The following is a 27,559-nucleotide window of genomic DNA, read 5'->3' as shown; positions in this document are numbered from 1 at the left end:
CGCTGTTCTGGCACATGCTCCCATACCTGACCCTGACCTGACTTTACAGACGGCACCAACACACATTTACTCAAAAGCAAAGGAAAGAAGCCACCCTCAGACAAGGGGGCAGACGGGCCTGCAGGCCAATATGTGCGCGGGGCCTGAAGGAGCGGCCAGGTCCGCGAGACCGGGTGGGTCCTACCCGCGTCCTCGTGACGCGTTGGCGGACGAGCCGCAGATGTGGCCGCGTGGCTGTGCCCTGACTCCGTGCTCCTTCGCGGGTTTCGTTGGCACGACGTTTGGAGTGGGGTGGGAACGGGGCTCCCTTTGTTGCACTATCTCAGCGCGGAGGAAAAGGGGAAATTGTTTATGCCTTGGGGGAGGGAGAATGGCTGGCTGGCTTGGGTCCCGCGATGAGCGATCTCCCACCGCGACCTCGTCGCTGACCGCCGTCCTTCTCGCCTCGGACTCGAGCTCCTTTGCCTCTTCCCACAACTCTCCTCGGCCGACTGCAGAACCCAACTCGATGCCTTCGCCACCCGACTCCACTTTCTGCCACACTCTGCCGCTGCCACACTCTGCCCTCCAACCAAAAACTGACTCTCTCGATTCGCCTTCCGCTCGCTGTTTTATAGGCCGGCAGGAGAAACAATATGCAAATTTCCGGATCAGAATGACCTCGGGGGCGAAGCCACGCTCGCCAATTGGACGGAGGAAAAGTGGGCGAGAACCTCCCCTGATCCTAGAATTTGCATATATGGATTTCACACAGACGGGCCTGGAGGCAGGGCCAAGCCCCTCCGCGCTGGCTGATTGGACGGATCAGAAGTGGGCATGTAGCGTTCTTGATCTGAATTCTCCCTCGGAAAGGCCGCTATTTGCACTCGCGGCTCGGTGCGCATCTTGAACGAGCCCAAGACAGCCCGACGCTCAGTGTTCACAGGTGTTGCGGGAATGGCCGTAGAAGGAGAGAGCTGAGGGTGGTGGAGGGTTTATCGGTGGTGGTTTGATGGTTATGGCGGTTGAGACGTGGTTGGTTCAAAATAAAGATAGAACAGAAAAACGGCTATCTCAAAGCGTCGCAGCCCGAATGAATCACATAAATTCCCTTTAAACAACGGGTTTGGGGCTAACTACACATGTACTTAGAGTTATCTCACCTACGGGCCCTGAATGGTGGTTTGCGAATTTCCACAGCCATAACAATATATATATATATATATATATATATATATATATATATATATATATATATATATATATATATATATATATATATATATATATATATATATATTCTGTAAATGCAGGGATATGTAGATATATATCACAGCCAATACATTGCCTTGCATTGGTTCATACCTTTGAGAAATGTGGGACTAACCCCTTGGAACCGGGCTGTGTTCAGCTCCCGAGCAGCACTTGCCAAGCTTGCTGTTCCTTATCAACAATTTCAAATGGAGTGCTTGCTCGAGTGCTTAAGAAACTTGGTAACTGAACACACCACAGGGTTTGTGTGAGTTTGCTGAAAGGGGATGCTATGCGGGATTATAACGATGATGATTTTATTCTATGTTTTTTTGGAATTATATTTATGGAATTTCTTCCTCATTGTTTTGCTATTTTTATTTATTTTTCTCTAGGAGTTTATTCGGGAGGGTTGTCTGTTTAAACTCTCCAGCAAAGGCCTGCAGCAACGGATGTTCTTTTTGGTAAGAGGTGGTGGTTTGCAGGGAAAGTGTGAATGATGGTTGGGGGTGAGTGTGAACGAGGGGCAATCAGTTGTAAAAATAGGGATGTGGAGGGATAGGAACAGAGGGGTGAGTTTTGGGTGGGGAGCGAGGGTCAATGAGGGGCGATCAGATATTGAAAAATGGGGGGGGGTGCAAAGTGAGGGGTGGGAGCAGAGGGGTGAGTTTTGGGTGGGGTGACAATGAAGGAAAGGTGAGCTAGTCGTTGGGGGAATGGGGGGCTGAGTGTGAAGGACAGTTGTTTGTGATATGGGTAGGTGGGGTGGTGAAGATGATGGATGGGGTAGGTTGAGGGTGAAGGAGGTCAAGATAGTGGTGGGGGTAGATTCTTCTCAAGGTACATCGTAAAAAAATTGGTCAAATTACATTCAACATGATGCAGGATGAACGATAAGGATGAACTTTGGTCCCATTTAAAAAAAAAAAAATTCAACAACTTGATGGGAGTAGGGTTCATGTTAACTACCGATTACGATTACCTTCACCGACTGCTTTCAACTTTCCTTGAAGACAGATCTTGAGAATCATTGCAGTCTCGAAGTAACAAGGTCACTCCCGTGACCATCTCGATAAAGTGGATAACGACGTTGTATTCTTACCTGTAGTCACACATGAGATGCACCTGCTTTAGGACAATGACCATTCACCTGGAGTGAAAGAGAGATTTAACTGTGGACCTTCAATCTGTATGAAAGAGCTTGTCACACACCAAAGTAGGAATGTTTCCACGTACCCGTCACCGTCGTGTACCTCATCAGTTGCTGCTTGTTATTCTAAACGCTTCCTTTACTCCTGCGCGCAGTTTTCCGACGTGTTGCTTTACTCGAAGGACAAGCTCACGTCCAGCAATCGATTCCGAGTGTGCCGGCGTCTCCGCTTGGCTGATATGAAGGTGTGTGGCCTGCTTACTGGAGGAGTGCTTACTACTCGCTTAAAAATCCTGAACGTTTGTGTTTCGTGTTGGGAGTTTTCGCACCATGTTGTGGTTGTGCACATTTGTGAGGAAATGCTTGCTGCTCCCTTTCTGCCCAGGCAAAAATTCTCTGCAGACTACTGTAGTAGCACCTATTACCAACTCTAGTATCTGAGAGTGCAACTCTCATATACTGTCGTTCTAACTGTAGCATTTTTGCCTGGGTGGGATGAGCTCCAATTATCAAATTGTGAGGACCTCAAATTGCGCAACCCACTGAACTTTTGTCCAAACACAACAAAAAAAAGAGAAGCAAAGGCTCAAAGTCCAACATTTCAGTCAAGAGCGGTCCTCATCAGGTACAAAAACGGGGACACGTGCTCTTGGTCTTTTTGACAAAAAGTCGAGCTGCTTGTGCTTTTGCATTTCACAACTGTGCTTCTTATGGACTCTCCCATTGGATGGCAAACAGTTCTTCGATGAGTTCAATGTTGTTGGTTCTTTGATGGGAGGTTGTGAAGTTTCTGCACCTGTTTTGTAGATAAAAGGAAGCGAACTGGAAAGTTCAATTCCTCACTGCGTTACGTTGGAGACTACAGACGTAGCTCTGGTCGTGGCCTCGACGTGAGTTCCACCACTTTTAATCACTCCGTGCTCATGCTCTCTACATTGCTATTGTTGTTCCTACAGTTGCTTATTACATGTATTTGGTCATGTGGTTGGCCTCCATCACGTGTGAAACCTCACGCCTGTTAAAATGCGGACATGTTGAGTTGCCAAATTATTTATCCCCCTGGAAGAAGCAGCGATTTCCCCCCCCCACCCCCTTTAGTTTCAATGCACGGTCAAGTTGGGAATTGTCACGTTCTTTGACCCCATATCCCTCTCAGGTCCCGTGTTGAGTTGGATAAATGGTTGAAGGACCTGGATCTGGCTATCAGGAAAGCATCGATCATTTTGGCGACCGCCGTCGATGACGACATGATCTGCAAGAATGCAGGTGAGCATTCTCTTCATTTCTGCAATCTTCCTGACATAATTGATCGTTAAAGCCGTGCGTTACAAGTAGGGGCTAATCTATTTATTACATACACATTAATGTTGAGGAGAGCGCTGGACCAATGCGTAAATGGTACGCATGTTTCTGCCGTATTTAACTCGCGCACACAAACGAAAAGAGGAGTTTAAGCAATGGGTTCACTTCTGTCTGTCCATCCGTCACACGCGTCGGTTTATGAATTCAATGGAAGGTTTTATTTTGAAAACGAACCTGCCGTTTAACCGAAACCTGGGCTCGGAATTTTTTGCCAAATTCCAAACAGGAAGCTTACTGTTTTTAATGACGTCATAAAGGACACAAATAACAAGCACAAATAACTAATGTAAGTGTTTGATAAGGTGGTGTAAAAGACGCCGCTGCTTCAACGACGGTAAATTTCTGAGATTAATTTTTTTTTTCTACGACGTTTACAATCTTTATTTTATTTCAATTTAATTATGGACTTGAACACCGCGTGGGGTAAGGTGTTCTATGGACTGTAGTTGTGAATGCAATCAACGGATCATCCATCGCCTTCATGCAATAAGTCGATTTCTGGAACAAATAATTCCGAAGTGAAAATCCTGATGGAAGAGCTCAATTTGGAGAGTTAAAGGATCGGTATGCAAATGAATATGAAAAAGATCGAATTGATAGTCGACGTCGATGTGAAAAAGAAAGATCGAAATTGATCATTCGAGTGGAATCGAAGAAACCAACAATTGAATTTACCGTGGATGGTGTCTTGGCGTTAACCAGACACGTAGCAAGAAGAACGGACAACCGGTGAACAGGAATTACAAACTGGCAACCCAGCGAAGGCCCTGGAAGAAGTGCAGTGAGACCGAAGATCAGATGAAGAGATTAAATGGAAACGTCTGCAGGAGCCCGACGGCCTCAAATCGCATCGAGTAGACAAAGTTGGCCCATGTTGAGGGAGGCCTTCATCCTGCAGTTAACTAAATAAAGCTTGTCAAACCATCAATAAATCAAAATTAAAAACATGACCGATAGTGTCTTCTAAGATGCAGCAATGATGTGTTTTTGTTGAAAACAAATGGGAATCCAACTGATACCTGCACAGGTATTTTAGCCTCTGTTCAAGTCCTCGCTTTGCCATTGGCAATAACTGGAAGGTGAAATTGACAATCTGTCGCCATCGGACTATAACTCTCACTTGCTTGCCTGCTCAGGATCCTCCTCGGATGAAGAGAACGAGACGATGAAGGCAAGATATCGGGATGACAAGGAGACAAACTTTGAGTTTGAAGAAAAGGAATCTGGAGGTCAGACCGAATCTTCCAGGACCTGGTGTCTTGAGGGTTCTGGTGATTTTCGTCCCAGTTCCACGGCCTATGTGTGCTGGCATCGTGGTACTAGCGTGGCGGCTTTAGATCTGGGCCGCACAGTTGAGGTGAGCAAGCCCTAGATCTGGGCCGCAGAGTCGGAATTGGCATCAAATTCCAAAGTTTTGCTGTATCAAGACTGTTGTGTGGTTTATAATATTTATCTACGTTGACATCCTTTGGTAGTTTAATGAATTTTCCAGGGATTTAAAAAAAAAAAAAACCATCATCCATGGGGTTGGAACGCCTGACGTGAAAACTCTTTTTCATAATCTCCATCACGTGACTTCTCGGTTTTTCATTTCCATGTCCTTTTGTAAAGTCCTGGAACTTATTTTACTTCTGTTTTACAAGCAAGGAGAGAGCGAGTGTGAGAGTGAGCACGTGTTTTTGTAATCGTGCCGTTGTGGGATGGGTTAGGGTGTTATCGACTTGCCGAGAATCGGGTTGACCACCACCACCACCACGTATTCCACCATTTTAGCCTTCGGTTGCCCAGTAAAGTTCGGCTACGAGGTCATGTGCCACAGTACGTTTGCACAGCCCCAATGCAGCTGTATCCTGAATCGTTGCTGTCCAATGGGCCCAAGTATCTCGTGGTCAGGCCATGTCCAACATAAATTATTATAGGTAGACCTATTGGAGCGGCAGCAGCAAAGCTCGGCTGGAGACAGCCGGGCCGTCCTAAAAATTCACGTGGAGGATTTTCGGTTTCACCTTTGTGCTCAGTCACTGTAAAAGGCCATTGATAAGTCACCACTGGGACAAGCTTCCGTCGGCTGTCCTGCGTGTGCATTGGACCTTGTTCTTCCACGTGTCCGTTAAGTTCCTCCACCAACTTCATGGAGGCCTTCGGTGTGAACAGCGTCAAAGCGTGCTAGTTTGTCGGTGATAGAACTTCAATTCGGTCACACACTTCCTCTTTTTGAGTTTCCAACTATCTTTTCTTGATCGTTTGTGTGCCTGGGAATCGTCCTTTAGCGATCCACCCGCTACTTGCATCGCTGTAATGCTCTCACGCACGTTACTTGGCACCGGCAGTGCAGCCTGGCTTATTCGGACTACCTCGTATCACTCAAGGTATGGATGTGGCAACCACGAAGACAATGATGTCTGCCTCCCTAGCGTCGTCCGGAACGGCCTGGTTTGGTTGTGCTTGCCTGAGCTCGGATTGGTTTGTCCGCATGTACGTTTTTTGATTGCCGTCCCTCACCATGAACCAATGGCAACATCTCACGTTTGATGCTCAGTTTGCACGTCTGTCTCCTGGACATGTTAGCATTTTGCTTGGCTTGCACAGTTATATCTTTTTGGGGAGTGTGGGGTGGTGTCTTTTGCATGTCCCTTGTGATCGATGTTGATGTGAAACGATTGTTTTGGCTCACGAGAAGCTCCGAAAGAAAAACTTATCCATCAATGGCATAAGGGGGGAAAACTCCAAATATGGCCTTCTTGGTATGAAGTGCATCTGACCCAATGAGAAGCTCTTATTTGGTATTTTTGTTTCCCTTTTTAGCTGGTGGGACAGTGTAGCTTTTCCATTGCAATCAGTGATGGCGCGGATTAGGTGCGAGGTAAAGTAAGAAGTCGTCGCTACCCCTGCCAATCGTATGGTTTAGAGCGCTTGCAGGATAGCCCTGAGTTAATGTACCCGACAGGATGGCCTAGAGGTACGTACACTCGTGTCTAAGCTGTCTTGCCTGGGTTCAAATTGCGACCGAGCTATAAACTGCCATCCTGGTGTTTCACAGGCAGGGTGATCAATCAATGAGTGTGTTGGCCCTCGGATGGATGTTAAACAGGCGTCCCATCCGGTCCATCCCATTCCCAGGCGTCCCTTCCCATTTGTTGCTGGATGTTAAAGATATCACGGTGTCCTTCACGAAGAGTAGGCGAGCTATTGCCGGCACCATGGCCTGCTTTTGAATTCCTGCTTTAATCTCCAGAGGTAATTGCATCAGTGGCACAGCCATGCCATCAGCCAATGATGCTGTTTTGTTGCCTTGTGCTACATATGAAGAAAAAGATGAAGAAAAAGATGAAGAATGTGTACTCGCCTTTTGAACTGTCTAGTTTTGGCTTCGATCCCCGACTATGTTTTATCGTCGCCTTGGTGCTTCCCAGACATTGATCAGTGTGTGCCGTCCGTCGGCTTGGTGTTCCATCTGTCAGCATGTGCTGTGGGACGTTGTGATCCCACAGTGTCTTAGGTAAGAGTAACGTGTGCCGGCATCATGGCCCAATGAATACCATTACTACGTCTGCAGTCCAGCAAAGCAGCCGCCTCCACACGGTGCTCTGCTGCCCTGAATCGTTATTGGGGACTCGAAGATACCCAGATATTTGCCCCCCCAGTGGCGACCGGATTTGTTGCAGTTAAAGAAAACGAAGACCTAATCGTGCTAGCAGATTTGAACCGCAGCTTTGAGCATTTGCATAAAACCTCACACAATGTTGGACATTTCCCTTCAATGATGGAGGACAAATCAGCAACGTGGCAGGATGATCCAGACAGTTCCGCATGCAGGTGCCGTTTTCCCGACAGGTTGAGCACTTCGTCCCACATAACCTTGCTTTGTCTGCATGTTTATATCTCCGACGCAAGCCCTCGCTCCCCCTCTTCAAATCATTCCTCATGACTTGGCCGTTTCAAAATTCAATAACTCTAACACACTACTGAATTACTACCTTCCTTGATTGTGTGCAGAGCAATAGCTCACCTGTTAATATTTGTTTTGACACTCACTACAATGTCCCCCTCACCACATTCCCACCATCCTTCAATAATGACTCGTTTCCCCTGAAAAGAAACATCCTCCAACCCCATTGTTATAACTGACGGGGCACTGATTTTTTTAGGAGTATTTGGTGTGCTGCATGTCAACATGGGATGATACATACAACCTGTGAGCCGCGCCCCTAACCCCCTACCCCATGGTGCTCCTCGACATGCTCCTCGAACCTCACATTGTCTTTTCCATCACCTTCAGAATCTCCTCTCTGGCTACCTGCTGCGGAAGTTCAAGAACAGCAGCGGCTGGCAGAAGCTCTGGGTTGTCTTCACAAATCTCTGCCTTTTCTTCTACAAATCCTACCAGGTGAGCGGATTGTTGGCTCCACCGCAAACGAGCTACGTCGACAAACACGTAATGTCACCAAATTTCCTCGAGCTGAGGTTTATTTACCCGATTACATCGAAGCTTCAAGAACAAATTCGACAAGCTTGCACAGTGTCCGAATTTATCAAAATAATCTTTGAAATGACCTCCAGGAACAGGGAAATGACCGATTCAGCCTCGGGTAGGAAAAAAAAAATTAATGCAACTTCAAAAGGTGCGAGTACCTATTCTGCAATACAGAGAGGGAACCTGCACGAGTACGACGTGTCATCTGCAGACAAGGTGTGCATCGTGTTTTTCCAAAGGGATCATACACATTCCCATTATTTTTCCATTTCCAAGTTTCCCACCACGCACCAACATCGTTCTTCTGTTGCGGAGATGGTTTTGTGAAAAACCCGATTTCCCGCAGATTTTGCAGCTTTGCCTCCATGTCCGAGCAGATTATTGTGGCATTGGTGGTTCGAGGCAGAGGATGGAGTGAGTCTACACGTCGACGAACAATTGGACGCGCGTGAATTGCCAACGATTCGCCCTTTTTTTCATCGACTGCGCTACGTTTCTCCACAACAGATACGGAGATCCCCATCTGGTCTTGACCACCTCGTCAAAGGAGCACAAATGCCACAGGAATTCAGGGATAAAATTCTTCCCAGGATGCATTGCATGCAAATTGGATGGAAAGGAGTCTTTACCAGGCGATTTGGAAGAGGGTCACACGAGTGGATCCTCGTTTTTCCTCGTCGATGGCGGCCATTGGTGTTCGAATCACTTGGGTTTGTCAAGTTGGTTTTGGCCCGTCATGAAGCAGGTTCTAAATTCCACTTCGTTGTTGTAACTGTCAATAAAGAGAGTGGCAACTTATAGACAGATGTACGAGGTGCTAAAATAAAGGAAGATAACCTCGGTCGAAAGAGACAATCCCAATGACGTGTCCGATTCAGACGTCGATGTCCCGATTTCAAACCCAAGAGCTTATATTATTATTATTATTATTATGCAATACTTTGTCTCTTAAATCGATTACAACTTTGTCATGTTTGTATCGCTTGCTCCTTCAACTGTCGATCCAATTCCAAACTTGTTTCCTTCGCAGGACGATTTTCCTTTGGCAAGCTTACCGCTGTTGGGATACACGATAACGACTCCAACTGCATCGGACAGGATCAACAAGGACTTCGTGTTCAAACTGCAGTTCAAGTCCCATGTTTACTTCTTCAGAGCCGAGGGACGGTACACCTTCAATCGGTGAGTTTGTACTTGCGGGCACCGTCTTTGTCTCGCCTTATTAGTTGAACAATAAGTGATACATTGTTCGTTGGTACTCAGCAAGCCAAATATTTCAATAAGCCCAATGTAACTTTTTGTGCTGACTCCCAAAAAGCCAAATTTCAAAGCAACAATGGCATTTCATGTTGCTCAGGTCGGGGTGTGACAAAGTACATTCGCTTTGGAGTCTGCTATTGGGTCTTTAAGCATGAATCGCCACACATTCCGTTGAACAATGCTGGATTGGTTGATCTATCCCATTATGTTTCGTTCGCGACAGCAATGAGTCTCCTGAACACAGTTCGGTGTGAAATTATCTGAGCGTTGTGAGATTTTTCTAATTCGTTCTGCACCCAAACTCAGCGAGTTGACCTTTTAAGCTGAGTCCGAATCAAGCCGGGTTCGGCCGTCAACTCGGAAAACAATTGCAGTATTTTGCGAGTGTGTGGTGGATACAGGTTGTGGCCAAAAAAAAAAATGGAAACACCAATGTAAAGTCACGTCATACGGCGTTGGGCCATCAGGTACGGCCTGTATGCGCCGTGGCATAGAGGCCACCAGCGTCTAATTCTGCAGGAGGGATGCAGCACCATTCTTCCACGACAGTCAATCAACTCGAACCTTTTTTATGGAGCTGGGAAACGCTGTCTCAGGCGTCATTCCAGAATGTCCTGAACGTGCTCGATTGGGTCCAAATCAGGTGACCGAGAAGGTTATGACATATGGATAACATCAGCGTCATGCTCATCAAACCAATGGGGGCACATTGTTGTGGGGGGGGGGTGGATTCCTCTTGCAGCCATAATTATAGGCAAGCAGGCCTGTGCAGCATTTTTATTTTGTACATGACCCTTGCATGCTGGGATGATGTTTGCTTAACGTACACATGGGTCACACCCATGTGGAAGCCGTTGCTTGGTGTCCCTCATTTTTTACCCAGGTGTTTCCAATTTTTTTTTACCTGTTCACTACCTGTATGCATGTTAGCATATGAATCATATGTGCGATGGAATGGCCATGTGGTTTCTCGTTGTGAGTTTCAAAGCGAAACGTTACCGTAATCAGACACTGTAACTGTGCGCTGCAGCTACCGTCCCGTAATAGTATCGACTCTTGCCCCCTATCTCCATACATCACTGGTTTAGAATCGCAGGCTCACCTTAAATCCGTTTGGAGCACTGAGCTCTTCATAGATTTCCCTTCTTCGGCAGCTAAGAACCTCCGCTCGGGTTCTATCTTGGATTAGGACCCCAGTAAGGTGAGGTGCCTGGCGTGCTGTAAGACCGGCCACCCGGCGTTCCAGTTGAACCTGCTGTCATCTCGCTGATACCATATGACAGCGGTTGACAGCCGAGACTCTCCAAACCACATTGAGGGCCTTTCTTCGCCGAAACTGGGTTCAACTGGAACGCCTCGTTTCAGTCATTACTAATTGTATCATCATTGTTGTTGTTTGATGCCACCCCACAATGGGATGGAGGATACCATTTTACTCTACAGTATCAAACATTTCATGGAAGAGGAAAAAAAAACGGTGTTACGAATGACACTCGACCATCCACCTTGGAAGTGCACCAACTCGCTCGACATTGATGAGGTAGGAACAGAACTGATTCCCCACCGATGTCATCATGGATTTAAGATATAATTTATTACTTTTTTAGAGATTGAAGCTCATGACAGAAGGGTGATGTAGATGCAGTTGGTAAACAAGAGAGGCCAGGTAAATGAGGAAATAACATCAAGGAAATCGAGGCCGAGTGGACAAGGAACGTGTAAGCAGACAGGAAAAGCTGCCAAACAGGGTAGATGTGGGAATGTTTGGGTGGACGAGACTCGAGAGGACATGAGAGTCTGAGAATATAAAAAGATCAGGAATAGGAAAAAACATAAGATGGTGATGGCTCACCATTTTAAAAGTGAACAAATCAGGAAGCGATTACACAATTGAGATGAGAGTGAAAGTGAGTAGTTCACCTAGATTTGGAGAGGGTTTAGGTTGCGAGTCGAGTGCAACCTGGGCGGGTTTGTGAGCAACAAATAGAGAGGGGACCAGAAATGAGGTGGAAGAAAAGCAAGCTGCGATTGGAGAGAATCAGGCCTTCCATCTCCTGTTTAGTCTCAGGTCCTGATGCTACCACTTCAAGGGATGCAAGTTATGAAATGGTGACGGCAGTCTGCAGAAGGCATTCATCCTCAAAAATACAGAGAATCAAAAATGAGTCCTTGCTCTTGCCTCAATACAAGCTTCTAGATGAGCAGGTGAGATTATGGAGGTACGATGTACGATATGAAAAATCAGGTACGATGTCCCACTTCTCCCAGCTCTCTCCAACCGATCATCAAACCCAGGAAAAAGGAAGCTAACGGAGTTGTTTACATCGTTTCCAGCAGATTGTTTACCGTTGCCTTTCCCATGGAGGTTCAGAGCCAATCAGGATCATGTTGCCACCTACTCCTCTCCAAACACAGAGTGGGATCTTTAAGGTACAACAACCCTCAAATATCCATTTGGTACGTGTTAATATTGCTTAATACTCCAGGGCTGATGGGATGGCTTCGAGGATGCACACTCATCTCCAAGCTGTCTGGGCTGGGTTTGATTCCCAACACCGCTACAAACATTCATCATAGTGTTTCACAGGGAGGGTAATTCATCAGTGCGTGCGCCGTTCCCTCGGATGGACCTGAAACTGGGCGTCCGGTGGACATTAAAGATTCCATGATGTCCTTCATGATGAGTAGGTGAGACATCACTGGCACCATGAACAAATTGTTGCCCTGAAGTCGTCGAACGTCAGGTGTGGCCAGTCGGTTCGTGAAAGATTTGGGCCAAAAACTTCCCCCAGCCAACTTCACAAGAACGTGGGAATGTGAGGTCGTTAAAGAAAAAAGAATGCGTTATACTAGAGCCTTGGTTCGGACCGTGGTTTAATATTGTAATGGGTGTTGATTAAAATAACTTTTATCTCTCTATATTGACAATTGGTCATCGTCTCCTTGCAGATGGATGGAGGTCATCAAGTCTGTGACGTGTCCGCTCACTCGGACCAGCTTGTTGGGTCACAAGCATTCGTAACATGCTTCTGAGGTCGTCACTTTATTGGGCAAGTAAAGGTTTACACATTTTTTTTGAAAGAAAACAACACAACCTGCACTTTCAACAGAATATGCAAGGTAGTTAGTTGTGTGAGGTCCTACAACTACCCAATCTTCCATCCAGCACCACAAAATCCATCTTCAATGCCCTCAACACAGTTGGGATTTCGGGATGGAGTCAAAATTATTAAAGTTATAAAATTTCTCACAAAAGTTACTGCCGACTGGAAAGCGATCGACTCGAGGTGAAGCAAAAGTGTGGATGTTAATCTCAATCACGAAAAAGACCAATCAAGTGATGCAGCCCTCCACCTTGATAAATCCATGAGAGCAGCACGGTACGAGGAGCAGCATTAGAGCAATTGAGTCAGACTAAAATCCAAGGGTTTGAAATTCGGAGGATGGGTGGCAAGGACAATCGTATCCGTTGGTTGCTTCAAGACTCGGTGTGAGCGAGCAGTGAAAATGACCAAAATACGGTGAAGGATGAAGCGATCCAGGTTTTCTGACCACTGTCAAACGGAAGTTCAAATGTTGGATCCACACCTGCAGAACGAGTAGATAATCTGGAAGAAACCACAAATAATCCAGTGAAGTATAAAAAGGTACTTAAAGATCGAGTAATTAAAACAAATGAAGTGTGAGAATTGGAATGTCGTGGAAGGGTTTAATCAGGGTATCGGAGACCTTCCACCTTTTATATGGATCGATGAGCAAGCTGCTGAGAGTCGCTGTGTCCAGGTGTGGGGTAGGACTCTCATTTCAAGAGAGTTTTCTTACAGGTAAAGTCCATGATATAAAAGAATGCTGGAGTTGTACCTGAACAGTCACGATGACTTTTTCATCATCGAAACGATCCCGGCTCACGTACGTCGAGTGGAACGGGCTTCGGGCATCATGGAGATCCTGATGGACACCTTGATCTGAACGCCTTTGGGAAGTGTCATTTGTCCCTCACACTGTACATCAACCTGACCTGGGAAACGCGTTCACATGTTGCGTTGTGCCAGACGTTACAAGGGCAAGTGGAAGCGGAAGGTTGCGGGATGCTTGTTGTGAAACGCTACGAGATGTCAAGATAGAAAATAAAATGTTTACACTGGAAACAAAACGGTTCTTTACATGTAAAACACTTTAGTTTGATCTTGTGTCGAATAAAATTTACAAAACCTTTACAAGTCTTCTTCTTCTTCTTCTTGCGTTTGGCAGCCGGGGAGCAAGTATGCCGCTGATGCTGTGCTCTATACCAGTACACTGGTACTCGTTTCGCTGACCTCGGAAGGATGACAGGACACTGAGTCAACCCCAACTGGTGTTAATTCAACAACAATGGGAGGCATACACAGGACCCGAAGATCCCAAGCCAGCCACCCGAACCACTGAGCCAACTCTATCGAGTGCAGCCTGTGGCTGCTGGTTGCATCATTGGTTGGGACGCGGCTATGCCACTGATGCAGTGCCCCCCTGACCAGTAACACTGGTGCTCATTTTGCCAACCTCGGAAGGATGACAGGCTGAGTCAACCTCCTGGTGTATTTTAATTCAGTGGCCAACGGGGCTTGAACTCAGGACCCTAGTATCCCAAGCTGCCACCCCAACCATGAAGCCAACACCAGGCTACTTATACAAATGTTATCAATAAACTGCCTCAACCATATATGCATGGGGGGAAACAATAGGGAGGGACGGAGGGAGGATGAAACTTGGTGGGGAATGCACCCCTCCCCCCCTCCCCCAACCGTCAATAATTTCTCCAACGAGGATTAACCGTCATGTTGACATTTGACGATTCTAGTGAGATTTCCAATTTTAACAACAAATGTTCCATTTCCTTCTCACGAGGAAGCTTGTAACAGTTCCAGAGCATGATCTAACAGCTTTGTGAATGGTGGTACAGGTAGAACAGAAAGCTCTGTGAAGCGTACCGAGCATGGTGGAACACGGCCGTGTTTGTCATGTACACTGTACGTGTGCAGCCACGTCTTGGTGCCTGAGGTTTTGAACCCACGTGAACCCTTGCATGTCGTACGTGACGTGAAATTGAGCATGGTGGTACGTGCACAGTGGAAACCAGTTTTTCACGTACACCAGGTCAGAGGCCGTCGATGCCACGAAGTTTCCATTGAGCTTCGTCCCCAAGGATCGGTTATGTCCGACCGGTTAAAATACAGGACGCCTTCACCTATCTCACCACAAGATGGCGATTTCCCCGTGACAGACTTCCTTATGAACGGCGAGTCGACGGCAATCTGGATTCCAACTTTTTGGACCGACCTTCACATCTGCCGTGCCAGCAGTTTTCAACCAGAGTACGTCGTCCTCGGATGAAATCGACGTCACGCGTGTAATATTCCCAAGTTCGCTGCACGCAAGATCAAGATGAAAAGGCTTTACAGGCCCAAGTACTCGATGTTGAGGAAGAAACGGTTGACATTCCACCAGGAGCGATGAAAAAAGCTGCACGTGTGTGCCTTTTATAGAAGAATCATTTTTATTGTACCAGGTAAAGAATCAAACTGGATACAGATTAAAATGTACATTACGCAATTTGGCCAGGATTCCCAACCTTTTTTTTTTTCTTTTTTTTTCCCCCCAGTACCGACCTTAAGTACTTCCCGATCGACAAGGAGCTCGGGAATCGGCACCGTACAAAATTCGGGACCGTCCGCCGAGGCTCACAGCCCCACGTGAGCTCGTTTCGCGTCGCCATTCCCCCATTCCCCCCCCCTCCCGTAAAGCAAAGAAAGAGAAAGTCGAAAGGTCACCTCAAATAAGTCCTCGATGAAGATGTCTGCGTATCGGTGCTGGTGCCAGAGTTCTGTACATGCAAGATGATTTGATGAACGATGGGGTGTTATGGAAAAATAAAAAGTGCATTTAGCTCATCGAACTCTACAAGGTTCCAGCTTCCCTCTGCAGTTACACTATCTGTTGGTTAAAATAACAGGTTAGCCTCCTACGCGTCTTCATACATACCCCCAGTAAAAAAAAAAAAACAAAATAAACAAAAAGAAAACCCCATTACATAACTAAAGCATGCAGCATGACCCCCCCCCTTCCCAAAAGCAGGAAAAAATAAAATAAAACCCCCAAAATAAAACGTTCCAATTACTGTACACCATATGTTACACATGAGTACAAATATCGAATATGGCAATGCAACTGACGGCGAATCAAATGTCTCAAAGCCAGGAAGAGCAAGTTCAATTGCAGTTCAATACTTTGTTCAAATTATTCAACCTAATATACAAAGGAAACAATTTGATCAAAGTACTGCGACACGAGAGAAGAAAAACATAACATGGGCAGGGTTCCAGGGTAGAGGGGTGGGAGGAAGGGAAGAAGGGGGACAGGGTTATAGGATGGAAAAGGGAGTGGGGGGGGGGGTGGAGAGAGATATGGATCGGATTGATCCGGGAAACATGATGAAGCAAACATAGCTCGGTGATCGATGCGTCACCGCAGTCGTGCAGACGCATGGGCCCCGATAATATGGACTCTTAACCAGCAGAGCAAAGAAAAATCCATTTTTAAAGGAGTGCCGTTCAGATACCGTGGACTTGAAACTCATGAGATAAGACAAAGAATGTTTGGGAAAAAGTTACGTAATTACACGAGTTTTGGTAAAATAAAACATCGGGCGGTTCAAATGCGGTCCGCTCTAGTTTGGAGCCACTCGGACGTCTTACCCTGGACACGCAAGTCCAAAACGACGTTCGACCCCGGACAAGTGTAGGGTGAAAATGCTCAAGCCACCGGTTCCCTTTGTGTCTTTCTTAGCATTTGTGCACCGAATATACAGGACAGTGCCCATGTCACTGAAGGGAAGGGGTAAATGGTTTGGTGAGAGTGGGGTCATTTCATGGGGTGCTTCAAGGAAGCAAGAGCTTGGTGTCAGGGGGAGACGGTTCCTTTGGGAGAAGCTGTGGAAAATCTGGGGTGGGAAATTGGGGGGGAAATCGTTCACATTGTAATTATTGTGATGGGAGGAAGAATATGCTTTGTTTATGAAGCAAGATTTCATGGCATTGAACTTTTTCAAGTCTTACAGCGAAGCGAATAAATCAAACCGACCTCCTCACACGCTCCAGCAGCTGGGCAACCAATTTATCTGAAATTCCAGGAGAAGCTTCCTCAGCCAGGTCAAAGGCGCTCTCGAGTTCCTCCAGGGCACGAGCACCGTCGTCTCGCTTCTCTTTGAGCTGCAAGGGGGTATGGGTTCACGATTGCAAGGTTAGCGGGGTTTATTTCCACCATGAAGCTGCCACCGCACAGGTAAAAGTAACAGCAGTGCAATCAAAGGTTGCACCGTGGGTTTTCCTCGATTGTATTTGCGGAATATCTCCCAAGTCTTATGAGGCGGCATTCGAATCCCGCGTATGGAAAAAAACGCCATTTCAACTCTTCCACCCCCTCTCTTAAAACCCCTCCACTCCTCGTGGTGTGTGTGTGTGTGTGTGTGTGTGTGTGTGTGTGTGTGTGTGTGTGTGTGTGTGTGTGTGTGTGTGTGTGTGTGTGTGTGTGTGTGTGTGTGTGTGTGTGTGTGGTGTGTGTACACAGTGCCTCAAGAGTCAACACTCTACACCCTCTTTCAAAATTTTCAACTTTTGTTGCCTTACAACCTGGAATTAAATTGTATTAAATCAGACTTTTTCCACCTATATTTACACATCGTAACCCACAACTTCCAGGTGGAAAAAAAAAAATTGCACAAATTTCAGAAAATTAATTAAAAATACAAAACTAGAATATCTTTGTTGGATTAGTGTCCTCCCCCCTTATAATAGCAATTGTAAATTCGCTCAGGTGTAACCAATCACCTTCAAAATCACACACCGAGTTAATTGGCCTCCATCTATGTTAAATTGTCGTGATTCTGATTATTTCAGAATAAAATCAGCTGTTCTTGCAGGTTTCCTCTGCTGGGTAGTGAATTTCACAGCAAACACTCAACCATGAGCACGGAGGAACTTTCAAAAGACCTCCAGGATAAAGTTGTGGAAAGGCACAGATCAGGTGATGGGAATAACTATTTCAAAGGCCTTGAATATCCCTTGGAGCACAGTCAAGACAATCATGAAGAAGTGGAAGGCATATGATATCACCAAGACCCTGCCTCGATCAGGCCATCCCTACAAACTGTATGACCAAGCAAGGAGGAGACTGATCAGAGAGGCCATCAAGAGGCCAATGGCAACTTTGAAAGAGATGCACACCTTTATGGCAAAGATTTGTTACTGTGTGTCGGTGAAAACAATATCCCAAGCATTTCACAAGTCTGGCCTGTACGGCAGGGTGGCAAGAACGAAGCCATTACTCAAAAAAGCCCAACTTGAGTCCCTTTTGAGGAATGCAAAAAACCACTCTGGAGATTCTGAAGCCACGTGGCAATAAGTTTTGTGGTCTGACGAAACCAAGATGGAACTTTTTGGCCCAAATACAAAACGTTATGTTTGACGCAAACCCAACACAGCGCATCACCCAAAGAACACCATCTCTACTGTGAAGCATTGTGGTGGCAGAATCATGTTATGGGGATGTTTGTCATCAGCAAGGATTGGGGTACTTGTCAGGATAGAAGGGATAATTGGATGAAGCAAAATAAAGAAAAATCCCAGAGGAAAACCTGCTGCCCTCTGCAAGAAAGCTGAAATTGGGACGGAAGTTCACCTTTCAGCATGACAAGGACCCGAAATACACAGCCAAAGCTACCCTGGAGTGGATAAGGAACAAAAACATAAATATCCTTGAGTGGCTCAGTCAGAGCCCCGACCAAAATCCAATCAAAAATCTGTGGCATGACTTGAAGATTACTGTCCATCCACGTTCTGCACGCAACTTGACTGAGCTTGAACAGGTTAGTTCAGGAGAATGGGTAAATATTGCCCACTCAAGGTGTGTAAAGTTGGTGGAGACCTATCCCAATGCACTCACAGCTGTAATTGTTATCAAAGGTTCTTCCACCATGTATTAACTCAAGGGGGGTGGACACATGATCCAACCAAGATATTCCAGTTTTGTATTTTTCATTAATTTTCTGAAATTTATTTTTCACTTGGAAGTTGTAGCTTACGGTGTAAATGAATGTGTAAAAAATATATATATATATATATTAAAAAATCAGATTTCTGTCGGCACTGTATAAACCAATGGTCATGCTTGCATTCTGCAAAAAGACAAGTCAATTAAATTAAGAATGAGAGAGCAGTAAGAGCTCTTTGTTTTTCGACTGAACCGAAAATACATGGAATTCTCTGCCATTTACAACACACAGACTGCGGTGTAGCTACCGGGCGCCATCTTGGTTAGCACGAGATGCTGAGCGATGGAGATCTCAGTCATGCGTTTGTGCATAAATTCAGAATGAAAAACGATCGCGGTGTTTTCACCTTGTGTGCGATCGTTTTTCAACGGTAAACTTATCATGGCAACTATGACACTTTCCTTTATCCTTTCCTGTTCACAATAAAATTTGAGAACAAATATTGATCATTTGGGAGCATGAAGAACTGGTTGAAGTGAAGAACACCTAACCCTAACCCTAACCGAGCGTGAAGAACACCAGCTGATTCGTGAAAGACTCGAGTCAAACTTCCATCGGCCAAGGCCGACCCGACGAGAAGGTGGGATTAATTGTGGCCATTAACATAAACACACTCGTTAATCCTAAAAAAAAAAAAAAAAAAAAAAACTTATAAACCAATTCCTGACCTACAAACAAATCGACTTATGAACAGGGTTCATGTGATGAACGCCAAATGATAACAACTGCAGTGACATTTCAGAGTAAAACAAGAAAAAGAGCAATCGGAGATCGCAGACCCTCGCCAGGACTTCTTTTGTGTGGTGTTTGTGAACTGGTGTGTTACGTAACTGATAAGAGACAACCAGAATTTCCACTTTATAACTGCCGGCAGTAATGAAGAGCCTGGTGTTGGCGCAGTGGTTAGGGCAGCGGCTTGGGATCCAAAAGGTCCTGAGTTCAAGCCCCGTTGGGCCACTGAATTAATACACCAGGGGGTTGACTCAGCCTGTCATCCTTCCGAGGTCGGTGAAATGAGTACCAGTGTACTGGGCCGGTGTATACCCCGGTTAAATTAGGTGTACCATATCCCTGTGTCGTAAGAGGCGACCAGGGTTGCGTCAGGAAGGGCATCCGGCGTAAAACATGTGCCAAATCACTATGCGGATCATACGGATGATCCGCTGTGGCGACCCCGAACGGGAGCAGCCGAAAGAAGAAGAAGAAGAACTGCCGGCAGTAATGACCGGGTACTAAGACGTCTCGCTTTGATGCAAACCCGCTTTGATTGGCACCTGACCCTGACCCATGACGTTTTTTTTTTATACGATTCATTATTCGATTGAATTCAGAATGTGATTAAAATAAATTCAATTCAGCTCAAATGGAAGACCAAATAGGTACAGTCCTGCATTGGAGACATCAGAAGGAACCCGAACAAGCAAAAAGCACAGACGATGTCATCAGGAGGAACCTGGATAGGACTCACATTTCAGCTGCTACTCCTCTACTCTCAAACCCATCCAGACACAGCCAATTGAGCCTTATTCAAAAATAATAATCAATAAATAAAAAAAGTAAAAAGAACGCATAATCAAAATAAATAAATAATTCTGGCTGCCAGACCATGCGTCTGATCAAGTTGATATTTAAAATATGTATTCCCCGTCACTATTAGATCATAAATGTGAAGTTTCACGTCGAATGATTAAGCGGTTCCAGGGAAAACATTATTTAATATTTTCTTAAATCCAATATGGCTGCCAAACCATGTGACTAATGACATCATATGTGTGAACCTTTTGCTCCTCATGGATACACGGTCATACGTGGAAAGTTTCACCTCGATCTGTTCAACCACTTCAAAGTAGTTTTTTGTTTTTTTAACAATATGGCTGCCGAATCACGTGACCGATGACATCATCAAAAAAAAAAACATTTTTCATGTGGATCATTTTATCCCAAGATGACCCTCAAAAATTTTCATACTTATCAGATGTAGAATTCTGCATATGCAATTATGACATCATTATGAAGGCACCTATGACATCATCAAAAAAAAAAATATATATATATATATATATATATATATATATATATATATATATATATATATAGCTACAGAGCTACAAAGGTTCAAAGTATTTGTTTTTCCAACATGGCTGCCACACCCGTCAGATGTGACCTATGACGTCATAATTATGATTAACACATTCCACTTGAATGACACACCTATGGTGAAAATTTCGTCTCAATCCAAAAAGTGATTGTTTGTCCGGACAACTTTCGTGTTTTTCTCCACAGACAGACAGACGGACAAACAAACAGACCCAAATGTAATACCCTCTCCTCAGGTGAGGCTAACTACACGATTCCTATTCATGAACGTATAAAAATACCTGTGAAACGTCTTTCCACAATCCTTCCGTAACTAAGGGGAGTAGTTTATTGCCGCACAAAATGGCATTTTAACGTTTATTTGGCTTTTTCAATCTGGGACGCATTCAAAACGAGCTGGACGTCCCTTCCTCTCGTGCGTCGGCCAAGATATGGTGCCGGTCACGTGATCTCGAGCTCACGGCGGCTACACATTTTACAGCTCGTGAGCATTCCACGCATTTTCAGTTCAGTGATTTATCCACAGTCCGGGCTCTGCCCCTCTCCTGCCTGAGAAAGTGACGCACCATCTGGGTAGTCCAAGTACTGCCCCCTCCCAACTGGGGAAGGAACGCACCTCCGGCCAACTGGCGTTTATGGATGTTTACAGGAAGTTTTGTGATTTTTCTTGTTTTCTGGAATTGTGGCTTCAAGTTGCATCGGTGTCAGAAAATTTCAACTGTCGAGCCCACCGAGAAATATTTCGGTGAGCGAGTGTGGTTATATATATATATATATATGTATACACACATTCAAACAACAAGGAACAACCACCTGTGAATCGCGTATACCAAAACGGTAAATGACAGATGTGTGGTTCACCAATCCTCACCTCGGAGAACAACGGAGCGATCAACGTAGACAAACACCGAGACTTGGGCTGTTTTGGCGTGGATTCTTCGAGCTGTTGCGGAAAAGGTCACGTGTTAGGGGTGGCCCGACGTCATCATGCACGTCAGGGACCGTTTTCCTGTCACTAGAACGTGGCAATATTCCTGTGGTTTGTCCCAATAGCTTCGAATGTCCCATCGGTAAACAATTCATGTTTGCCCAATTAATGTGCTCTGAAATGAAACGATCGCACAGCGACGACGACGGTTAAACCCGTGTTTGCACACAGCTTGGAGGGCAGTCTTACGGTGAGGGTGCGTGGAGAATGGGGGCCTTCTGAGGGCTTGTGTACGATGGCTCCGTTGTGCACGACTCCGGGCTTTTTGGAGCAGATCGTGAAGCTCCAGTCGGGATCCCGATCCGCATCGTTTTCGTTGTCCCTGCGATCCGGGAAGGACAGTCAAAAGGGTGGGGATGGGCGAGCGGCCGTGGTGCAAAACGACAGTACTGTACAATAGGCTCAAACACACTGTCATCTGCTTCAACCAATGTTGCTGCTCGTCTTGAAAAATAAACCAAATGTTGGATTCACCGAGGGACCAAAGCATCAAAAGAGTACTAGAATCCCCACGTACCCACACTTTATAATTTAAAACTCACCACACGACTAGAAATGGAGACTGAGAAGCCAACGTACCGTACCGTACACGCAAACACAACACGCAAACAAGCAAAAGGCAACAGAGAAACAAATCACTATTTAAGGAAACACCACGTGTGGCCACTTGGCCTCGGCTGGAGGGCCGAATGAAAGGGAGAAATTGTCTCATCAAGGGCATTCTACATATCACACTACGGGGGGCGGGGGGGGGGGGGAGAGGTAGTGGTGGGGACTAAGAAGAAAAAAGGTTGTGGGTGGGGGAGAGGAGGTTAAGGGTTGTTGTCATTTTGAGTATGTGAGATGCAAATTGTTTTAACATAACATCAAGGGAATAATTGTGTAAACGCAGAGACCCAGAGGCCCGAGAACACGGGGGATGTGAACGAACGCCAAACTTGCACACAAGAAGTGCTCCCTTTTCCAGTTGCACACATCGTCAAGACGATTTGGCAAACAAAAAAGGGAAACGTCGACTCCGCGTACACACTCCAGAACCTCATGTCGATCCGGAGACCCTCCGAGGGAACTGCGCAAGGCACGTGCTACTACGCCCGACTTGCGCACACAAACGGGAGAATTTAACCAAACGGTAAAGATTTCTCCAACGGCTCCACATGGTCACCAGGACGACCGTGGAATGTCATTCTTTACAAGAGGAGTGGCTTCAACAGCTGTGAGAATTCCACAGCGACCTGCCAGCGGAAGGGAGGGATCGCTGGGAACACATGGAGGGGGAGAGAAGCGTCATGGCAAATGACGGCAGCGAGTGATGAGGTGTAAAGGGGCAGGTGCTATAATGAGTGGCAATCCCCATTTTAGATAAATCAAGAAGACAAAGGATTCACTTGGATTGCATCCGGATCGAGCTTACAATTTAAGGGACGGGGTCTGAAAGGGTGCTTGATCTCAACAAACAAAAGATAGGGTTCCACCCGCTCCCCAGATTAAACCTCACGCAGTGGGAATCGCCGTCACGTTGTTCAGACTTTGAACAGCACAAGTTATCCGTCTCGATACTCCCGGGGACGCGCAAATGCCAGATCCATCAAACCCAGCGAACGCCAACGGCAGCATTGTCCAACACTCGGACCCACGACCATTAGTCCATTTCAACGCAAATTTATCAACGGCTGAATTATTTTTCAAATCCGCGCCACCAGAGAACACCGCCACAAGGACGGCCGGACAGACCGGCATCGAGCCGCCACGGTCTCACTCACAGACTGGCCATCCCTCTCGCCTGTAACCCCAAGTTCACCTTCCATGGTCGTTCAGGCAATTATTCATCAGTCACGTCACCGTCGCTTGAGAAAAAAAAAACAAAATCTGGAGGCAAACTCGGCTTGGGTACTTCCGTTCCAGAGAAAGGACTTGCGGACGCTTTACGCAGATCCTCAAATTTCCAAACTGAAATAAGGATCGGATAAGAGCAAATACCATCAACGAAGGCAGCGTCACCTAACATCCCGTTATGGGGGTTGGGGGTGGGGAACAAATCAAAACACCCTCCTTGGGTCTTGAGCACTCACTCGTCGGAATCATCCGAACTCGAGTCATCGTGACCCTCGGCCTTCCAGCGGTTGTAGCGGTCGATGAGTTCTGTGAGGTACGACGTTTTCTTGGCAGACCGTTGGATAAACTTGTGCTTCACCAGCTCTTTCGCCGTCGGCCTCTGTGAAGCATCACAACAGCATGACAGGTAAAGTTTCAAGTTTCGCCCCAATGGCGTCTAGGGAGGGTAGGGGCAATGACTGGAAGGGAATTTGCACACGTCTGAAGAAACAGCGATGTTCCCAGTTTGCAGTTCTTCGTACCAATCGCTTCATTACAAAGCAATCGCAAGGGGAGTTAGGGTTGGGGTTGGTTGGGGTAAGGCTTGTGAGTAAGAGACAGGGAGGGGTGGGGGGGGTGATAGGGTGGATTAGCCATCTGGGATGTCTTCATGGGATCAATTTACAAAAAGTCAAAAGTTAAAAACACGTGACTGCTCATGCTCATTCTTCATTGTGTATTCACAGTTCCTGACAGCAGAGGGAAAGGAAGTAGTTTGTATGCAACAATGGACCGGGGAGAGGGGGTTGGGGGGAGCGGCGGAATAAAGACAAACAGCACGGGCATACACACAAGCACACTTACAAACTGCGGGTCCTTGTTCAAGCAGGCATCCACAAACTCCTTAAAAGCTTTACTGTAGTTCCCCTCCAGCGTGGGTGGGTTGTTCTTGGGAATGAGGAACAGAACCCGCATGGGATGCAACTCGGAGTTTGGTGGTTCTCCTTTGGCCAACTCAATCGCAGTAATGCCCAACGACCAGATATCAGCCTTGGTGGATGTGCGGTTGAAGAAGAGAATGGGAGGATTGGGAGGGTGAGGGGAGAAGAGAAGGGAGTGGATGGCGGGGTGGAAGTGGGGGAAAAGTCGAGATCAGATACATTTTCATGTACAAAGAAAAAATAATAAAAAAACAAAAGAATCTATGTAAATGGGCTGAGTTGAGTACGCAGCGATTCGGAGCAGCGTACGTAACCTCGGAGACAATCTCCACACGCATTGTACACACAGGAAGACGAGGAGAGGAATTTGTGATAAAAAAAACTTTTGCTATTTTTTGCACAGAGAGTGGATCGGAGCACAAGATAGCGAAGGAATGAAGTTTGTTGGGAAAAGGAAATGGGGGCGTGGGGAGGTTGTTTGGGGAGGGGGAGGAGGCATAGTATTGGAACCAAATTAGCAATGGTGTAGGAAACCGGGCTGAGTGGTGTTAACGTGCGGTACTCTAACACTGCATTCACTGACAGCACATCTGAGCGAGCTTCGTCTCATGATGCGGATACGAACGTCGACATGAGGTCGGCGCAATGATCTTCAAGACGGACTCAAGGTCTAGGTTTCGCACCACGTGATCACTGACCTTAATGTGACAACTCTTCGCATGCGAACACATTCCTATATATATATATATATATATAAAGCAAAAAAATAAAAAATAAAAAAAAACTTCAACCGTACAAACTCCAGTGACGTTTGAAGGTGTAAGAGTGAAGGTTAAAGGAGCACCGTGAATGCACACGTCGAACGAACACCTCCGAACTCTGGGCAAAGAGCCAAGGCGGCGCTCGCGGCAAATCAAACGAACCTTCGGCTTCGGAGAAAGAAGACGGATCAGGTTTAGACAAAGTTACACGATGAGTAACGGTCGCGGCCTTGGCCGACGATCAGGGAAGGCGAGTTCCAGAAAGCACGTCTGCCTCGTCATCGCACCGTCAAGCACGTGTCGCCACAACGGCCCAGACACACTATTGAGAAATCTCTCACAGTCACTGATGAGAGTGCGTGACAACACCAAGGATCCGACACGACGACGATCGAACTCCCGGCCTCTGCTGTCTGGTGCACGTCGATTCCTGGGAAGCGCGGGTGGTTTCCATGCCGAGCCGGTTGTGCCGTGAAACATGGCGAACCCACAATGTGAATGAGCTTCACATTTGGGATCGAATGTTCAAGGGAATGCATCAAGGACATGTCAATGAACATTTGCACAACAAACTGGTGATCTCATCGGCACAGGAATATTCAGATGCCTTGAAGTGGAGACGCCTGGACAAACTAACAAAAGGCAACGACATCACCAGACACAAACAAGGTCGAAGGGAGCCCTACCTTTTTAACACAACTCGTGGGTCGAAAAGGAGTGTTCTCTGCCCAGGCTGAGAGGACATCTTCGCTTTCCCCAATCAGATCACCACACTCTACCTTGCCTCCAGGTTTGCTGTCATCTGAAAACTTGGAAAGTACTTTAACTCCTCTATCTGAAACGGATATACATTATAAACAATAACCGTCCTGTACCGATCCTTGAGGTAGCCCACACATTCTCACTCTGACATTCGTCACTTCCTGTCCCTAAACTCTAAGTCAAGTCTCCATCCTGTTAGCAAACCACAGGCAGGTCTCGATCCAGTTTGCCAACCACAGGCAGTTCTCGATCCAGTTTGCCAACCACAAGCAGTTCTCGATCCAGTTTGCCATCCACAAGCAGTTCTCGATCCAGTTTGCCATCCACAAGCAGTTCTCGATCCAGTTTGCCATCCACAAGCAGTTCTCGATCCAGTTTGCCATCCACAAGCAGTTCTCGAACCAGTTTACCATCCACAAGCAGTTCTCGATCCAGTTTGCCATCCACAAGCAGTTCTCGATCCAGTTTGCCATCCACAAGCAGTTCTCGATCCAGTTTGCCATCCACAAGCAGTTCTCGATCCAGTTTGCCATCCACAAGCAGTTCTCGATCCAGTTTGCCATCCACAAGCAGTTCTCGAACCAGTTTACCATCCACAAGCAGTTCTCGATCCAGTTTGCCAACCACAAGCAGTTCTCGATCCAGTTTGCCATCCATAAGCAGTTCTCGATCCAGTTTGCGATCCATAAGCAGTTCTCGATCCAGTTTGCGATCCATAAGCAGTTCTCGATCCAGTTTGCCATCCAAAAGCAGGTCTCCATCCAGTTTGCTATCCATAAGCAGTTCTCGAACCAGTTTACCATCCACAAGCAGTTCTTGATCCAGTTTGCCATCCATAAGCAGTTCTCGATCCAGTTTGCCATCCATAAGCAGTTCTCCATCCAGTTTGCGATCCATAAGCAGTTCTCGATCCAGTTTGCCATCCAAAAGCAGGTCTTGATCCAGTTTGCTATCCAGTTTGCGATCCGTAAGTAGGTCTCCATCCAGTTTGCGATCCATAAGCAGTTCTCGATCCAGTTTGCGATCCATAAGCAGTTCTCGATCCAGTTTGCCATCCACAAGCAGTTCTCGATCCAGTTTGCCATCCACAAGCAGTTCTCGAACCAGTTTGCCATCCACAAGCAGTTCTCGATCCAGTTTGCGATCCATAAGCCGTTCTCGATCCAGTTTGCGATCCATAAGCAGTTCTCGATCCAGTTTGCGATCCATAAGCAGTTCTCGATCCAGTTTGCCATCCAAAAGCAGGTCTTGATCCAGTTTGCGATCCGTAAGTAGGTCTCCATCCAGTTTGCTATCCATAAGCAGGTCTCGATCCAGTTTGCCATCCACAAGTAGGTCTGGATGTGGTTTTTTTTTTACTCTACCCATCAACTAACTGCACAAGCCCAAACCTTAACAAACAGCCTTTGGTGTGTTACCTTCTCCAAAGCCTTCTGGAAATCCAGGTATAAATCAAGAATGAACCCGACGAACCAAACACTCGTACAATTTCCTCCCCTCAAATTTATTTCCCTTCTCCTTATTCACCCCCCCGATCCTACTTTCCCTTCACTTCCTTTAAATTATCTACTTTTGTTTTCCTATGTTAGCTTTCCACCTCAGTGCACACTGAAATAAATTCTCCCCAAATGCAA

General features: G+C 46.3%; 2 protein-coding genes across 7 annotated transcripts in view; one reads left to right on the top strand and one right to left on the bottom strand.

Moving 5' to 3' along the window:
- The window catches only part of LOC147009167 (FERM, ARHGEF and pleckstrin domain-containing protein 1-like), a 62,835-nt gene extending 46,472 nt beyond the window's left edge, over positions 1-16,363 (top strand). For 2 of the 4 annotated variants that reach the window (XM_085862692.1, XM_085862695.1), the window contains 9 exons: positions 1,626-1,694; positions 2,536-2,625; positions 3,188-3,270; positions 3,537-3,646; positions 4,879-5,099; positions 6,013-6,111; positions 8,022-8,129; positions 9,247-9,398; positions 12,426-16,363. In XM_085862692.1, coding sequence (XP_085718818.1) covers positions 1,626-1,694; positions 2,536-2,625; positions 3,188-3,270; positions 3,537-3,646; positions 4,879-5,099; positions 6,013-6,111; positions 8,022-8,129; positions 9,247-9,398; positions 12,426-12,498 — 1,005 coding nt within the window. In that variant the 3' untranslated portion in view covers positions 12,499-16,363. The remainder of the gene's footprint in view (positions 1-1,625; positions 1,695-2,535; positions 2,626-3,187; positions 3,271-3,536; positions 3,647-4,878; positions 5,100-6,012; positions 6,112-8,021; positions 8,130-9,246; positions 9,399-12,425) is intronic. The other 2 variants (XM_085862693.1, XM_085862694.1) reach the window with 2 other exon arrangements.
- Positions 14,991-27,559, bottom strand: part of LOC147009166 (serine/threonine-protein kinase 25-like) — a 66,893-nt gene continuing 54,324 nt past the window's right edge. For all 3 annotated transcript variants that reach the window (XM_085862836.1, XM_085862837.1, XM_085862835.1), the window contains exons 6-11: positions 24,326-24,511; positions 23,719-23,861; positions 21,836-21,968; positions 21,530-21,601; positions 16,593-16,720; positions 14,991-16,452 (exon numbers count right to left, since the gene is read on the bottom strand). In XM_085862836.1, coding sequence (XP_085718962.1) covers positions 16,413-16,452; positions 16,593-16,720; positions 21,530-21,601; positions 21,836-21,968; positions 23,719-23,861; positions 24,326-24,511 — 702 coding nt within the window. In that variant the 3' untranslated portion in view covers positions 14,991-16,412. The remainder of the gene's footprint in view (positions 16,453-16,592; positions 16,721-21,529; positions 21,602-21,835; positions 21,969-23,718; positions 23,862-24,325; positions 24,512-27,559) is intronic.

This window comes from Eptatretus burgeri, chromosome 17 (genome assembly GCF_056783735.1).
Source record: "Eptatretus burgeri isolate ZD-2024b chromosome 17, Ebu_testis_v1, whole genome shotgun sequence".
NCBI classification, from domain to species: Eukaryota; Metazoa; Chordata; class Myxini; order Myxiniformes; family Myxinidae; genus Eptatretus; species Eptatretus burgeri.
The sequence above is the reverse complement of the archived record's forward strand: the minus strand, read 5'-3'. Positions and strand labels throughout refer to the sequence as shown.